Raw genomic sequence first — 17,399 nt, forward strand, 5'->3', positions numbered from 1 at the left:
ACAAAAATCATCTGTCATTAGATAAAAAAATATTATTAAAAAAAATACAAAAAAATATGAAAAAATTAAATTAAATATTAAAAAGAATGATATATAGATAAATTATATTTATTTATAAAAAAATTTTAAGAACACAGTAATTTATCGATATGAATAAATTCTAAATTGAATTTTTTTTTGAGGTTATTAAATTTGGAATAGCCTATAAAGCATTCATTAATAACTCATTGATGGATTCCCTGCGAGGGATGCTCAGAAAATCTGCCGAAAGCTCTTTATATATTACTAGTAAAGGTAGGCTTGTGTTCGCGTTTTTTTAACATTTTTAAAAAATAATCTAAGAGTGGTTATTAAATATTATAATTAATAAATTACATAAATAAATACTTTAACATAATTTATTCTATGTAAGAGATATTAAAAAAATAAGAATTAATTGAGACGATGGTGAGAAAATTAACAATTGTGATGGAATTTTTTTTATTATATATGATTATAAACTAGATTAATTCAACGTTCACTTTCACTTTCTTACAAAATGATGAGTTGATTCCGCTTATTTTTATAACTAATAAGTAAAAAATATTACTCTTATTTGTAATATTCATTAACCTAAGTTTTCTTTAATAGCAATAATAAATTACGATATTAATTAAATTAAATGGTAATTATATATAAAATGTGATAATGTAGTATAGACTAAGTACGTCTCTCAAGTATAATAAATCTTTAATTTTTACATTTTCCTTATACTCTATTTTATTTTAATTTTTATCTCTCTCTCTCTCTCTCTCTCTCTCTCTCTCTCTCTCTATATATATATATATATATATATATATATATATTCCACGTAATATTCTAAAATTAAAATTATAAATTAATATATGTTTACAGATATTTTTTATTTATCCAATATTCTTTTTAACACTTTATGAAACGACCACAATATTAATTTGATTCATTAGGGTATGATGGTGATCTACTCAACTTGAAAAAGAACCACAAGATAAAAATATATAAGAAAAAATAAATCTTAAGACACATATCCATAAATATCCTACTTCCAATAGTCAATTTGTGAGTTTTTTTTTAAAGGAAGAGATATTCTTTAAAAAATAAGAGATTTCCAACAAATATTTACTTCAAAAAAAATTTATACATATAGAAAATATTACTCTCAATTTTAACAATTCACAGTATAATCTAGTTTAAATGTGTAAATTGTTAATATTAATATCATGGTTAAACATAATTTAATTGTGGGTTTCAAAATTATAAAAAAGAAAAACTTATATTTCTACCAGGAACAACAAAAATTATAAAAGCAAATGTTGATATTATCTTTACATATTTTTAATATAATGATCAAGAATTAAAAAAAAAGTAATAATATTAAAGGAATTTACGAAGATAAGTTACTGCAATCATAAAGAACTAATTGAGCAAAAATTAAGATGTACATCATGGTAGTAAAGAAATTGAATATTTAATTCATTAAAATAAATGTATTTATACTTATTATTGTATTTGCTCTATTGTGGTAAAAATATATCTTAGTATATTAAACATGTTGTAAATACAAGTGTCACATCACATACACCTGAGGCATCATATTTGTTTCACAAAGCAACAAATCCAAGAGAGTATCAATTACTCTTCACAGTACAGATTTGGAAGAAAAAAAAAAGCTGTTTAATCTAATTTTGTTTGAACAACATTTCACTTGCTTAATCTAATTTTGTTTGAACAACATTTCACTTGCTTAATCTAATTTTGTTTCAACAATATTTCACTGATCATTTTGTCCAAGTTCATGTATGAAAGACCACTAGATCTAGTGTCCTCCTCTGCCTTCTGCTTCAACTGCATCACCTTTTGTCTCATCTTCTTTCCTTTCTCTCCCACCATCAATTCATTCACATGTTTCTCGACCTCCTTTCTCTTCACATCAGTGTCAATTTCAATCCCAATGCCCCATTCATTGCAAATATTTCTACAGTTTCTTGACTGATCAGCAAAAAATGGCCAACACACCATTGACACACCAGCACAAATGCTTTCAATTGTTGAGTTCCATCCACAATGAGTCAAGAATCCACCAATTGAAGGGTGATTCAGCACTTGCTCTTGTGGACACCAGCTTGCAATTAGACCTCTATCAGATATTTCATTCACAAACTCAGATGAAAAAATCACTGAGCCACCACTCACAAGATCAGGCCTAATGATCCATAAAAAGGGTCTCTTGCTGTTGGCCAAACCCCAAGCAAACTCCAAAAGTTGTTCTGGAGACATAACCGTGATGCTACCAAAATTCACATAAACAACAGAATTAGGTTCCTTGGACTTAAGCCATTCAAGGCACTCAGTATCTTCCTTCCAGAGATTGGAAGCTAAAGATTCCAAATGATTCTGTGGACTTTGATTTAAAAATGATGGGAAAGGGCCAATGGGGTAAACAGAAGGGAGCATAGAAGAGAGAGCCTTCAATGCCTCAGTCTCAAGTTCTTCATAAGTATTTATAACAGTTGCAGGGGCTTTGAGCACACTATCAGCCATATCAATGATAGATTTTACTATAAAGTTGTTTGGATCTGCTGTCCTTATAAAGTCATTCGGTCTAAAGTTTTTCATGGCTGGAATCCTGTCTAGTTTGGTGTCCAAATAACTTTCATCTGCAATCATGATTACAAAGCCTATAGTTACAAGTTCCACATAATTACATATGAACATTTTCTTCATTTGCATGTATCCATTAGTTACAAATAGTAGAAAGGGCTAACATTGAAATAACTTTTCAGAGGATTTTGTTACCTTCAGTTATTATTTCAATTCAGATTAAGATTGTCACTGGTCTTACCTAATGGATGCTATAACTAATGCTATAAAACTTTTTACAGAAAGAAAAGATAAAGTAAAGTAATATATTTAGTACATCAGTCTATCAGGGAAAACCGACAACTGATATGATATCTCAGCAAAGACATTATTTTTTACGCACATATACACAATATCAATTGTTAATATATTACTTCATTTCGAGGAACCATATCCGAATTACTCGTGTTATTCGTGCACGTTCTTAAAAGAAAGAGCTTTAAAGCATACCTTTGAGTGGTATTAGACCTCTATCAGAAAGAATACGCATTTGCAAAATAGACAATAAGGAGCTGGCACTGGCTGGTGAAAATAGAAGAATAGGGAGTGCTAGTTCTTGAGCAGCTTGTGTAGTAAAAGTCAAGGAATAATCAGAAACCAAACAAGTAACTGGAGGTATATGGCCAGCAATGGCAGAATCATGGAGTCTAGCAAGAAGTTCACGAAAGGGTAAGAGAAAGTTCTCTCTCACTGATTTAGAAAGGGGCACTAAGTCTTGAGTGACATTAACAACTTCATCTGTGAGGGGAAGACCATCTGGGATTGTCTCAAAATGAAAATCTGGAGAACCATCAAAGGCTTTAAGACCCCTTGAATTGAGCAAGCGTTTGTAGTTGTATTCAGTGTGGACAAAGGTGATGTGAAAGCCTCTAAGATGAAGTAACTTTGCTAATCCGAACAAAGGATTGATATGGCCTTGAACTGGATATGGGATCAACACAGCATGTGGCTTTTTCTCTACAGGGTTACTCATCTGCATTTTTTTCTTGTAGTGTGAAGAGTGTTTGGAGAATGAGATACAATATGCATAAGCATATGCTTTCAACGGGGATGAAGCAATTATGCTTTGGAGAATGAGATATGGAGAAGGAAAAACATGTCCATTTAACTGGGATGAACCAATGTTGTTCAGCACCGAACGTGTTAACTATGATATTCTGTTTTTAATTGGAGAATGATACTTGTACGATACTTAAACTTAGAGAAAGTTTTGTTAACACCCTCTGTGTCAGTCTAACGTGGCCAAGGATGGTGACAAACCGTATCTAATCACTGGTTCTGATGATCACGCTGCCAAGGTTTTGTTTTGATATTGGTTTTCATTTGTTTGCTTGATTGATTTACCTGTTTTTGATCGTCTTGTGAAAAGACAAATTAATGGTGCACAATTCTTTATAACTTTTCCAAAATACTTTGGTATTTATCAATTAACATTAACATTACATTTTACTACAGTACACATGTGTTAAAATTTTATTATACATATTTAAATAAATAAATTTTGAGAAAATTATATCATATTGTAATTGTTTTGTAAAAGATGTTGAACTGAAAAGAAAATTAAAAAATATTATAATTGTTCTTGTAAAAGGGACTGAAATTGTAACTCTACCCAATGAACAATTAATTCCTTCTTCTCGATTGTAGTACTTTCCTTCAACTTTCTCTCCTAGCAATCGTGCTTTAACTCTTGACCGGTCCGAAATGTCCTAGCAAAAGGTTATTTATTGTTTACGTAAGTGTTCGGTATTCAAATGCAATAAATACAATAATAATGTATTTTTGTCTTGATTGTTGTGTTTATTTATACAGTCTCGATGGACCCTTTTACTGTCTGGCCGAAGTTAAGATATGCATAACGATTAAAGGGTGTATTATCTAATCTTCCATATGACTTATCCTAAGTTAATGATTCATTTATCGTAATATAATTTTTTTATAATGGTCGGTTTTGTGATGGTCTGATCCCTAATAGTACAATAATTATAAACAATATTATCAAATTTTTAAATTAATTTTATTTAATAATTTTAATTGAAAAAATAAGTATTGTGTAAATTTTATGCACAATAGTTATAGAAAACGTAAGTAACACTAATAATATAAACTTATACACATAAAATAAAAAAATTATAGTTTAATTTGAGAAAAAAATAAATTTTAGAAATAATTTTTTTAAACAAAACAAATAAATTGTATTTTAAAACCAAACTTTAAAAAAAGATGGTTGTGCATTATTTTTTAATTTATTTTACTAAACTTTTCTTTTATTGTTGTGATAAACCAAACTCATTTTGACTATTTCGACTCTTCAGTGTAACTCTAATCCACTTTATATGAAAACTTTATAGACTAAAGTTTTTTTTAACTTATTCATTGATTAAGTCAATAAAAAAATATTTATTTTAAATATGGATTGTAACTGATGTGGGACATAAGTGAACTTAATATATATGATCAATCTAACTTTCTAATACTCAGTATAATAGAACACGCATCAAAGAATATCTTACCGTATTTGTTTAAAATTCCTGAATAGACATAAAACAAACTTGTGCTTAAGCAATTTTTCCATTTCATAAATCTTAACTGCAAATAAGAAGTCTAAGAAAGCACTAATGTGATTTTCAAAGACAAAAGTAATATAGATAGCTTAAATATGTTGTAAACATAAGTTTCACTAACACTTGAGCCATCATTTTTGCTTCACAGAGCAACAGATCCAAGATACATGACTCATCACAGTTCAGATTCAGAGGAAAAAGAAAAGTTGTTTAATCTAATTTTGTTTGAAAAACACTTCACTAATCACTTTGTCCAAGTTCATGAATGAAAGACCACCAGATCTAGTGTCCTCCTCTGCCTTCTTCTTCAACTGCATCACCTTTTGCCTCATCTTCTTTCCTTTCTCTCCCACCATCAATTCATTAACATGTTTCTCCACCTCCTTTCTCTTCACATCAGTGTCAATTTCAATTCAAATGCCCCATTCATTGCAAATATTTCTGTAGTTTGTTGGTTGATCAGCAAAAAATGGCCAACACACCATTGGCACACCAGCACAAATGCTTTCAATTGTTGAGTTCCATCCACAATGAGTCAAGAATCCACCAATTGAAGGGTGATTCAGCACTTGCTCTTGTGGACACCAGCTTGCAATTAGACCTCTATCAGATATTTCATTCACAAACTCAAATGACAAAATCACTGAGCCACCAATCACAAGGTCAGGCCTAATGATCCATAATAAGGGTCTCTTGCTGTTGGCCAAACCCCAAGCAAACTCCAAAAGTTTCTCTGGAGACATAATCGTGATGCTACCAAAATTCACATAAACAACAGAATTAGGTTCCTTGGACTTAAGCCATTCAAGGCACTCAGTATCTTCCTTCCAGAGTTTGGAAGCTAAAGATTCCAAATGATTCTGTGGACTTTGATTTAAAAATGATGGGAAAGGGCCAATGGGGTAAATAGAAGGGAGCATAGAAGAGAGAGCCTTCAATGCCTCACTCTCAAGTTCTTCAGAAGTATTTATAACAGTTGCAGGGGCTTTGAGCACATTATCAACCATATCAATGAGATATTCTAACATAAAGTTATTTGCATCTGTTGTCCTTATATAGTCAGGTAGGTCCTCCAGTCTAAAGTTTTTCAAACCTGGAATCCAGTCTAGTTTGGTGTCCAAATACCCATTTGTCAAATAACTCTCATCTGCAATCATGATTACAAAGTCAATAGTTACAAGTTCCACATAATTACAGATGAACATTTTCTTCATTAGCATGTATCCATTAGTTAAATAGTAAAAAGGGCAGATTGAAATAACTTTTCCGAGGATTTTGTTACCTTCAGTTATTATTTCAATTCAGATTAAGATTCTCACTGGTCTTACCTTATGGATGCTATAACTAATGCTATAAAACTTTTCTACAGAAAGAAAAGATAAAGTAAAGTAATATTTTTAGTTCAGTCTATCGGGGAAAACCAACAACTGATATCTTAGCAAAAGACATTATTTGTTATTCACATACATAATATCAGTTGTTGATATTACTTCATTTAGAGGAACCAGATTCGAATTACTCGTGTTGTTCATGCACTTTCTTAAAAGAGAGAGCCTTAATGCATACCTTTGAGTGGTATTAGAGCTTTATCAGAAAGAGTACGAAAGTGCATAATAGACAATAAGGACCCGGCACTGGCTGGTGAAAATAGAACAATAGGGAGTTCTAGTTCTTGAGCAGCTTGTGTAGTAAAAGTCAAGGAAAAATCAGAAACCAAGCAAGTAACTTACGGCATATGACCAGCAATGGCAGAATCATTGAGTCTAGCAAGAAGTTCACGAAAGGGTAGGAAAAAGTTCTCTCTCACTGATTTACAAAGGGACACTGAGTCTTGAGTGACATTAACAACTTCATCTGTGAGAGGAAGACCATCTGGGATTGTTTCTAAATGAAAATCTGGAGAACCATCAAAGGCTTTCAGACCCCTTGAATTGAGCAAGCGTTTGTAGTTGTATTCAGTGTGGACAAAGGTGATGTGAAAGCCTCTAAGATGAAGCAACTTTGCTAATCCGAACAAAAGATTGATATGGTCTTGAGCTGGATATGGGATCAACACTGCGTGTGGCTTTCTCTCTGCAGGGTTACCCATCTACAATTTTTTCTTGTAGTGTGAAGAGAGTGCTTTGGAGAATGAGATACAATATAGATAGGCAAGTGCTTTTAACTGGGATGAACCAATAATGCTTTGGATAATGAGATATCGATATGGAAAAGCATGTGCATTTAAATGGGATAATTATGTTCCGCACCTAATGTGTTAACTATGATGTTCTGTTTTTCATGTGCCAAACATAAAGCCAATGGCACTTTGAACTTTCCCATAATGGAAACATGTTGCATACACTACGTGTAATAATTATATAATAGATTATGTATGAGTAATATGTGTCCTTGATTTTATGTGATTTTTATTTTATATTTATAATGGAAGTCGGATATATACGTAATAATCCATATTAAATGTAATTTTAAATTGTATTTTTAGGGTTTGTAATTATGTAAGTAAATAATTGCATGTATAATTAATTCTATTATCATATTATTGTTTTAATTTTTACATGTTTAAATTTAATTTACAAATACCACTTTTCAATTTGGTTTTTTTATATTTCACTTTTTTAAAATTCATATTTGAGAAAATAAAATTGAATATCATTTGTAATTAATTATTTATATATTTTCAATTTCAAAAATTAATTAATTTTTTAATATTATTTTTATTTAATAAGTTAATGATTTAAATTATTTTTCAATTTTAATTTATACTTATTCTTATTAAAAGAATACAATGAAGGGTAAGCCCAAAGACCTAAAGGGAAGCCAAAGAGTTGGGATTTTCTTAGGAACAACATTAAGCGTTTGGATGACACCCATCGTGAACACGTCAAAGGAAAAGGCTATATGCATATAAGAAAAGAAGCATAAGTATAAAAGGGGAGTTCAGAAGGAGCCTGATCGATACAAATGCTATCAGCCGGATGACACGAGTTGATAGCAAGGATGTCATCAACAACATCAGGTTTCAAAAGGCACACTCTATCTATGAAATAAGTGATAGAAAAGGAATCCTAAATTGGAAAAAATACCTAGTGAATTTCGGATCAACCCAGTCAAATTCCAAACGATGGGATAACACTCCATTAGAGTTTGATCAGTCGACAATAGTGTCCAAATCATTAACTCTAACTGAGTTAACACTAGAGGGCACAACCTCCTCATGTTGAGGCATGGGGGGCAACATTTCAAGCGCCCCAAAAGAGGAAGAAGAAGAAAGAGACGATATGGAGGTAGAAGAGCTAGAGGAAGACATGATTAACCTCTCAGAATGAAGGGAAAACACCTCGCTAGATTGTAAGGGGTTTCGGAGGTCAGAGTGAAGCAAATGATGGACAAGTGCTAGAGGACCACTATTTATAGGCATTGGAGAAGAGGAATAGTAAAGGTCTCTTTGATGTCAACCGTTAGATCTCGCTCAATACAACGATCATATTGCTTAGCGCCAAACATTTCAAGTAATCTTGACACACGTCTTGTCAGGATTTCGACGTCATCGATGTCACATCCAACATCGGTAAGTACAATCAGCACATTTAGACTCTTCAAGTTGGCACCTTTCCAGCCTGAGGGCAAGTGTATCGGTTAGAACCGGACGAATCATGGAGGATTCAGTACCCAGTTTATGTCAACCGACATGAGTAAATCCCCGTCAAACTCGATAGAAGATTAACACGTCTAAAACAGTGATTAAGAATTAGGTAATGTGCTCTTAATTATGATCCAAACATTAATCCCACCCAATAAAAATGGGCTCATGATAATCATATAAAGTCACAAGTTTTGAGAAAAAAGCATGTCATTATCACATATTAACTATATCGAATACCGAGAACTTACTTAAGTGTTGGAATACCTTTTGTAGGTACCATCCCGACCAAGAGCATACGAAGGAGTGGAGGCCAGGGGAGGAGGAGTAGCAAGGGTGATTCAAAGAGAAGTAGAGTTGTCAAGTGAAGTGGAGGGAAAAAAAGATCGACCGATCGAAGAAAAAAGTAATAATTCTCTTAATCATTTATGTACTAGAACAAAAATAGTTAATTTTTCTCTTATATGCAAAATCAAAGAGGATTTTAATCCTCTTGTAAACAAATTAATTGTGCAAAGTTGTTTATAACCTTGCCAAAACACTTTGGTATTTATCAATTAGAAGTTAACATTAAGATTACATTTTACTAAACTACACATATGTTGAAATTTTATTATAGATATTTAAATAGATAAATTGCGAACTATATTTATTGGAATACGAGATTTATTGTAGTATATATTCTAAAGAATAAATTAAGCATTGTATAAAATCAACTATCTGAAAATTAAACCATATTGTAATTATAAACAATATTATCAAATTTGAAAGTTAATGCTCTTTAATGATTTTAATTAAAGAAATAAGTATATATTGTGTAAATTTTATGCACAATAGTTCTAGAAAACATAAGTAACACTAATAATATAAACTTATACACATAAAAAATAAGAAATTATAGTTTAATTTGAGAAAAAAAATTAGTTTTATAAATAATTTTTTTAAGAAACTCACAAAAAAAGGAAAAATAAATAAATTGTATTTTAAAACAAAACTTTAAAAAATGATGGTTGTGCATAATTTTTAATTTACTTTACTAAACTTTTCTTTTATTGTTGTGATGAAGCCAACTTATTTTTGCTTCACAAAGCAACAGATCCAAGATAAATGACTCATCACAGTTCAGATTTAGAGGAAAAAGAAAAGTTGTTTAATCTAATTTTGTTTAAACAACACTTCACTAATCACTTTGTCCAAGTTCATGAATGAAAGACCACCACATCTAGTGTCCTCCTCTGCCTTCTTCTTCAACTGCATCACCTTTTGTCTCATCTTCTTTCCTTTCTCTCCCACCATCAATTCATTAACATGTTTCTCCACCTCCTTTCTCTTCACATCAGTGTCAATTTCAATTCCAATGCCTCATTCATTGCAAATATTTCTGCAGTTTGTTGGCTGATCAGCAAAAAATGGCCAACACACCATTGGCACACCAGCACAAATGCTTTCAATTGTTGAGTTCCATCCACAATGAGTCAAGAATCCACCAATTGAAGGGTGATTCAGCACTTGCTCTTGTGAACACCAGCTTGCAATTAGACTTCTATCAGATATTTCATTCACAAACTCAGATGACAAAATCACTGAGCCACCAATCACAAGGTCAGGCCTAATGATCCATAAAAAAGGTCTTTTGCTGTTGGCCAAACCCCAAGCAAACTCCAAAAGTTTCTCTGGAGACATAACTGTGATGCTACCAAAATTCACATAAACAACAGAATTAGGTTCCTTGGACTTAAGCCATTCAAGGCACTCAGTATCTTCCTTCCAGAGATTGGAAGCTAAAGATTCCAAATGATTCTGTGGACTTTGATTTAAAAATGAAGGGAAAGGGCCAATGGGGCAAACAGAAGGGAGCATAGAAGAGAGAGCCTTGAATGCCTCAGTCTCAAGTTCTTCATAAGTATTTATAACAGTTGTAGGGGCTTTGAGCACACTATCAGCCATATCAATGATAGATTTTACTATAAAGTTGTTTGGATCTGTTGTCCTTATAAAGTGATTCGGTCTAAAGTTTTTCATGGTTGGAATCCTGTCTAGTTTGGTGTCCAAATAACTCTCATATGCAATCATGTTTACAAAGCCAATAATTACAAGTTCCACATAATTACATATGAAAATTTTCTTCATTTGCATGTATCCATTAGTTACAAATAGTAAAAAGGGCTAACATTGAAATAAGTTTTCCGAGGATTTTGTTACCTTCAGTTATTATTTCAATTCAGATTAAGATTGTCAATGGTCCTACCTAATGGATGCTATAACTAATGCCATAAAACTTTTCTACAGAAAGAAAAGATAAAGTAAAGTAATATATTTAGTAGATCAATCTATCAAGGAAAATCGACAACTGATATGATATCTCAGCAAAGACATTATTTTAAAGGCACATATACACAATATCAATTGTTAATATATTACTTCATTTCGAGAAACCAGAACCGAATTACTCGTGTTATTCATGCACTTTCTTAAAAGAAAGAGCTTTAAAGCATACCTTTGAGTGATATTAGACCTTTATCAGAAAGAATACGGATTTGCAAAATAGACAATAAGGAGCTGGCACTGGCTGTTGAAAATAGAAGAATAGGGAGTGTTATTTCTTGAGCAGCTTGTGTAGTAAAAGTCAAGGAATAATCAGAAACCAAGCCAGTAACTGGAGGTATATGGCCAGCAATGGCAGAATCATGGAGTCTAGCAAGAAGTTCACGAAAGGGTAGGAGAAAGTTCTCTCTCACTGATTTAGAAAGGGGCGCTAAGTCTTGAGTGACATTAACAACTTCATCTGTGAGGGGAAGACCATCTGGGATTGTCTCAAAATGAAAATCTGGAGAACCATCAAAGGCTTTAAGACCCCTTGAATTGAACAAGCGTTTGTAGTTGTATTCGGTGTGGACAAAGGTGATGTGAAAGCCTCTATGATGAAGCAACTTTGCTAATCCGAACAAAGGATTGATATGGCCTTGAACTGAATATGGGATCAACACAGCGTGTGGCTTTTTCTCTGCAGGATTACTCATCTGCATTTTTTTCTTGTAGTGTGAGGAGAGTGTTTGGAGAATGAGATATAATATGGACAAGCATGTGCTTTTAACTGGGATGAAGCAATAATGGTTTGTAGAATGAAATATGGATAAGGAAAAGCATGTCCATTTAATGTTTATGTTCAGCAACTAATGTTAACTATGATGTTCTGTTTTTCATATGCCAAGCATAAAGCCAAAGGGCACTTTCTTAGTACAGAATTTTTAACATTCCCATAATGGAAACATTGTTGCATAGATTAGTTTTCTTCTTTGCAAATCAAATTAATTTTCAGAGCATTTATGTTCACGTGGTGGTGCATATGTTCCAGATAAGGTATTATGTTTACTTATATAATTGATTATATATGAGATTACGTGTAATAATTATATAATAGATTATGTATGAGTAATATGTGTCCTTGATTTTATGTGATTTTTATTTTATATTTATAATGGCAGTCAGATATATACATAATAATCTATGTTAAATGTTATTTTAAATTGTATTTTTAGGGTTTGTAATGATGTAAGTAAATAGTTGCATGTGTATTAATTCTATTGTCATATTATTGTTTTAATTTTTACATGTTTAAATTTAATTTACTAATACCACTTTTCAATTTGGATTTTTTATATTTCACTTTTTTTAAAATTCATATTTGAGAAAAAAAAATTGAATATCATTTGTAATTAATTATTTATATATTTTTAATTTAAAAAATTAAATAATTTTTTAATATTATTTTTATTTAATAAATTAATGATTTAAATTATTTTTCAATTTTAATTTATACTTATTCTTATTAAAAGAAAACAATGAAGAGTAAGCCCAAAGGCCTAAGGGAAAGCCAAAGAGTTGGGATGAAGTTGAGAAGGAACAACATTAAGCGTACGAAGGACACCCATCATAAACTCGTCAAAGGAAAAGGCTATATGGAGATAAAAAAAGAAGTATAAGTATGTGAAGAAAAAGGGGAGTTCAGAAGGAGCCCGACCGATACAAACGGTATCGACCGAATGACACAAGTCAATAGCAAGGATGTCGTTAACGACATCAGGTTTCAAAAGGCACACTCTATCTAGGAAAGAAGTGATAGAAAAGGAATCCCTAAATAGGGAAAAATAACTAGTGACTTTGGGATCAACCCAATCAAATCCCGAATGGGATGACTCCCGAGTAGGGTTCGATCGGTCAACAACAGTGTTTGAATCGTTAGCCCTAACTGAGTTAAAACTAGAAGGCACGACCTCCTCATGTTGAGGCATGGGGGGCAACATTTCAAGCGTCCTGACCGACAAGGTTCGGTTGAGGATGAACCAGAAGAGGAAGAAGAAGAAAAAGACAATTTGGAGGTAGAAGAGTTAGAGGAAGACATGACTAACCTCTTAAAATGAAGGGAAAATACCTCGCTAGATTGTTGGGGGTTTCAAAGGTCGAAGCGAAGCAAGTGATGGACGAGTGGTGGGGACCACTATTTATAGGCGCTTGAGAAGAGGAATAGTAAACATCTCTTTGATCTCAACTGTTAGATCTCGCTCAATCCAACGATCATTATTTCTTAGCGCCAAAAAATTTAAGTAATCATGGCAATCGTCTTGTCGAGATTTCGGCGTCGTCGATGTCACATCCAACATCGGTAAGTACAACCATCACATTTACACTCTTCAGGTTGGCACCTTTCGAGCCTAGGGGGCAAGTGTATATCTGTCAGAACCAAACTAATTGTGGAGGATTCAGTACTCGGTTTATGCCAACCGACATAAGCAAATCCATCAAACTCAATAGAAGATTAACAAGACTAAAACAATTATTAAGAATTAGGTAATGTGCTCTTAATTATGATCCAAACATTAATCTCACCCAATAATAACGGGTCATGATAATCATATAAATAGTCACAAGTTTTGAGAAAAAGGTACGTCATTATCGCGCATTAATTGCACTAAATACCGAGAACTTACTTAAGCGTCATAGTACTTTTCAAAGGTACCATCCCGACCAAGAGCATACGAAGGAGTGGAGACCAAAGGAGGAGGAGTAGCAAGGGTGATTCAAAGAAAAGTGGAGGGAAGAAAGCAACCACCAACCAAAGAAAAATATAATAGTTATCTTAGTCCCTTTCTATAAAAAAAAAAGATAGTTAAGTTTTATCTTATATGGATATTCAAAGAGAATTTCTTAATCCTCTTGTGAAGAAATTAATGGTGCAAAATTCTTTATAACCTTTCTAGAACACTTTGGTATTTATCAATTTGAAGTTAACATTAAGATTACATTTTACTATAATACACATATGTTGAAATTTCGTTATACATATTTAAATAGATAAATTAGGAACGATATTTATTGGAATAGGAAATTTATTGTAGTATATATTCTAAAGAATAAATTATCAATTAAAAGTTAACATTAAAATTTCATTTCACTATATAGTACACATATGTTGAAATTTTTTTAGACATATTTAAATAGATAAATTTGGAACAAAATTTGGAACGATATTTATTGAAATACGAGATTTATTGTAGTATATATTCTAAAGAATAAATTAAGCATCGTATAAAATCAACTATCTGAAAATTAAACCATATTGTAATTATAAACAATATTATCAAATTTGAAAGTTAATGTTGTTTAATTATTTTAATTAAAGAACTAAGTATTGTGTAAATTTTATGCACAATAGTTCTAGAAAACGTAAGTAACACTAATAGTATAAACTTATACACATAAAACAAAATTATAGTTTAATTTGAGAAAAAAAAAATTTTTAGAAATAATTTTTTTAAGAAACTCACAAAACAAGCAAAATAAATAAATTGTATTTTAAAACAAAACTTTAAAAAATTATGGTTGTTTATAATTTTTTAATTGATTTTACTAAATTTTTCTTTTATTGTTGTGATGAAGCCAACTTATTTTTGCTTCACAAAGCAACAGATCCAAGATACATGACTCATCACAGTTCAGAATTAGAGGAAAAAGAAAAGTTGTTTAATCTAATTTTGTTTGAACAACACTTCACTAATCACTTTGTCCAAGTTCATGAATGAAAGACCACCAGATCTAGTGTCCTCCTCTGCCTTCTTCTTCAACTGCATCACCTTTTGTCTCATCTTCTTTCCTTTCTCTCCCACCATCAATTCATTCACATGTTTCTCCACCTCCTTTCTCTTCACATCAGTGTCAAATTCAATCCCAATGCCCCATTCATTGCAAATATTTCTGCAGTTTGTTGGCTGATCAACAAAAAATGGCCAACACACCATTGGCACACCAGCACAAATGATTTCAATTGTTGAGTTCCATCCACAATGAGTCAAGAATCCACCAATTGAAGGGTGATTCAGCACTTGCTCTTGTGGACACCAGCTTGCAATTAGACCTCTATCAGATATTTCATTCACAAACTCAGATGACAAAATCACTGAGCCACCAATCACAAGGTCAGGCCTAATGATCCATAAAAAGGGTCTCTTGCTGTTGGCCAAACCCCAAGCAAACTCCAAAAGTTTCTCTGGAGACATAACTATGATGCTACCAAAATTCACATAAACAACAGAATTAGGTTCCTTGGACTTAAGCCATTCAAGGCACTCAATATCTTCCTTCCAGAGATTGGAAGCTAAAGATTCCAAATGATTCTGTGGACTTTGATTTAAAAATGATGGGAAAGGGCCAATGGGGTAAACAGAAGGGAGCATAGAAGAGAGTGCCTTCAATGCCTCACTCTCAAGTTCTTCAGAAGTATTTATAACAGTTGCAGGGGCTTTGAGCACATTATCAGCCATATCAATGAGATATTCTAACATAAAGTTATTTTCTTTTGTTGTCCTTATATAGTGAGGTAGGTCCTTCAGTCTAAAGTTTTTCAAACCTGGAATCCAATCTAGTTTTGTGTCCAAATACCCATTTGTCAAATAACTCTCATCTGCAATCATGGTTACAAAATCAATTGTTACAAGTTCCACATAATTACAGATGAACATTTTCTTCAATAGCATGTATCCATTAGTTAAATAGTAAAAAGGGCTAACATTGAAATAACTTTTCCGAGGATTTTGTTAACTTCAGTTATTATTTCAATTCAGATTAAGATTGTCACTGGTCTTACGTTATGGATGCTATAACTAATGCTATAAAACTTTTCTGCAGAAAGAAAAGATAAAGTAAAGTAATATTTTTAGTTCAGTCTATTGGGGAAAACCAACAACTGATATCTCAGCAAAGACATTATTTGTTATTCACATACATAATATCAGTTGTTGATATTACTTCATTTAGAGGAACCAGATCTGAATTACTCGTGTTGTTCATGCACTTTCTTAAAACAGAGAGCCTTAATGCATACCTTTAAGTGGTATTAGACCTTTATCAGCAAGAGTACGGAAGTGCAAAATAGACAATAAGGACCTGGCACTGGCTGGTGAAAATAGAAGGATAGGGAGTTCTAGTTCTTGAGCAGCTTGTGTAGTAAAAGTCAAGGAAAAATCAGAAACCAAGCAAGTAACTAGAGGCATATGACCAGCAATGGCAGAATCATTGACTCTAGCAAGAAATTCACGAAAGGGTAGGAGAAAGTTCTCTCTCACTGATTTACAAAGGGACACTGAGTCTTGAGTGACATTAACAACTTCATCTGTGAGGGGAAGACCATCTGGGATTGTTTCAAAATGAAAATCTGGAGAACCATCAAAGGCTTTAAGACCCCTTGAATTGAGCAAGCGTTTGGAGTTGTATTCAGTGTGGACAAAGGTGATGCGAAAGCCTCTAAGATGAAGCAACTTTGCTAATCCGAACAAAGGATTGATATGGCCTTGAGCTGGATATGAGATCAACACTGCGTGTGGCTTTCTCTCTGCAGGGTTACCCATCTGCAATTTTTTCTTGTAGTGTGAAGAGAGTGCTTTGGAGAATGAGATACAATATGGACAGGCATGTGCTTTTAACTGGGATGAAGCAATAATGCTTTGGAGAATGAGATATGGATAAGGAAAAGCATGTGCATTTAAATGGGATAATTATGTTTAGCACCTAATGTGTTAACTATGATGTTCTGTTTTTTATGTGCCAAACATAAAGCCAAAGGCACTTTGAACTTTCCCATAATGAAAACATGTTGCATAGACTACGTGTAATAGTTATATAATAGATTATGTGCGAGTAATATGTATCCTTGATTTTATGTGTTTTTTATTTTATATTTATAATGGCAGTCAGATATATACATAATAATCTATATTAAATGTTATTTTAAATTGTATTTTTAGGATTTGTAATTATGTAAGTAAATAGTTGCATGTATAATTAATTCTATTCTCATATTATTGTTTTAATTTTTATGGAGAACTTACTTAAGTGTCAGAATATCTTTTGTAGGTACCATTGATAAGGGCCAATGTGTAGTATTTATAATTGAGAAAAATGAACACTTTGAAACTTAATTGTTGTTTAATGTTAGCAAATTACCTAAATATGAGAATTATTGATTCTTATTATATACGTTG

At 32.2% G+C, this 17,399-nt stretch overlaps 3 protein-coding genes and 1 pseudogene across 4 annotated transcripts; all 4 read right to left on the reverse strand.

Annotated features, from left to right (window-relative positions):
- Positions 1–1,542: 1,542 nt before the first annotated feature.
- On the reverse strand, positions 1,543–3,812 carry LOC137837030 (7-deoxyloganetin glucosyltransferase-like). 2 transcript variants are annotated; one of them, XM_068645851.1, is made up of 3 exons: positions 3,109–3,812; positions 1,759–2,675; positions 1,543–1,697 (listed from the first exon to the last, which is right to left on the reverse strand). In XM_068645851.1, the coding sequence occupies exons 1-2, from the start codon at positions 3,635–3,637 to the stop codon at positions 1,768–1,770; spliced, it is 1,437 nt and encodes a 478-aa protein (XP_068501952.1). In that variant the 5' UTR covers positions 3,638–3,812; the 3' UTR covers positions 1,543–1,697; positions 1,759–1,767. The 2 variants fall into 2 exon arrangements, with proteins under 2 accessions (XP_068501952.1, XP_068501951.1); XM_068645850.1 differs by having other exon boundaries at positions 1,543–2,675; positions 3,109–3,779.
- A 1,224-nt stretch (positions 3,813–5,036) lies between these two features.
- Positions 5,037–7,378, reverse strand: LOC137837031 (7-deoxyloganetin glucosyltransferase-like). The gene is made up of 2 exons (XM_068645852.1): positions 6,789–7,378; positions 5,037–6,369 (listed from the first exon to the last, which is right to left on the reverse strand). The coding sequence occupies exons 1-2, from the start codon at positions 6,832–6,834 to the stop codon at positions 5,636–5,638; spliced, it is 780 nt and encodes a 259-aa protein (XP_068501953.1). The 5' UTR covers positions 6,835–7,378; the 3' UTR covers positions 5,037–5,635.
- Positions 7,379–10,020: 2,642 nt separating this feature from the next.
- On the reverse strand, positions 10,021–11,950 carry LOC137836386 (7-deoxyloganetin glucosyltransferase-like; annotated as a pseudogene).
- A 2,811-nt stretch (positions 11,951–14,761) lies between these two features.
- LOC137837032 (7-deoxyloganetin glucosyltransferase-like) lies at positions 14,762–16,865 on the reverse strand. Its single transcript, XM_068645853.1, has 2 exons — positions 16,244–16,865; positions 14,762–15,823 (listed from the first exon to the last, which is right to left on the reverse strand). The coding sequence occupies exons 1-2, from the start codon at positions 16,764–16,766 to the stop codon at positions 14,892–14,894; spliced, it is 1,455 nt and encodes a 484-aa protein (XP_068501954.1). The 5' UTR covers positions 16,767–16,865; the 3' UTR covers positions 14,762–14,891.
- Between the last annotated feature and the right edge of the window lie 534 nt (positions 16,866–17,399).

Source organism: Phaseolus vulgaris, chromosome 4, assembly GCF_000499845.2.
Source record: "Phaseolus vulgaris cultivar G19833 chromosome 4, P. vulgaris v2.0, whole genome shotgun sequence".
NCBI lineage: Eukaryota > Viridiplantae > Streptophyta > Magnoliopsida > Fabales > Fabaceae > Phaseolus > Phaseolus vulgaris.

Bases quoted from the DNA above. Each gene is read 5' to 3' on its own strand.
- LOC137837030 (XM_068645851.1), bottom strand. From the start codon at position 3,637: ATGCAGATGAGTAACCCTGTAGAGAAAAAGCCACATGCTGTGTTGATC. The intron at 2,676-3,108 runs GTATGCTTTAAA...TCATGATTGCAG, and splicing joins AGGTCTAATACCACTCAAAG to ATGAAAGTTATTTGGACACC.
- LOC137837031 (XM_068645852.1), bottom strand. From the start codon at position 6,834: ATGCACTTTCGTACTCTTTCTGATAAAGCTCTAATACCACTCAAAG. The intron at 6,370-6,788 runs GTATGCATTAAG...TCATGATTGCAG, and splicing joins AGCTCTAATACCACTCAAAG to ATGAGAGTTATTTGACAAAT.
- LOC137837032 (XM_068645853.1), bottom strand. From the start codon at position 16,766: ATGGGTAACCCTGCAGAGAGAAAGCCACACGCAGTGTTGATCTCATAT. The intron at 15,824-16,243 runs GTATGCATTAAG...CCATGATTGCAG, and splicing joins AGGTCTAATACCACTTAAAG to ATGAGAGTTATTTGACAAAT.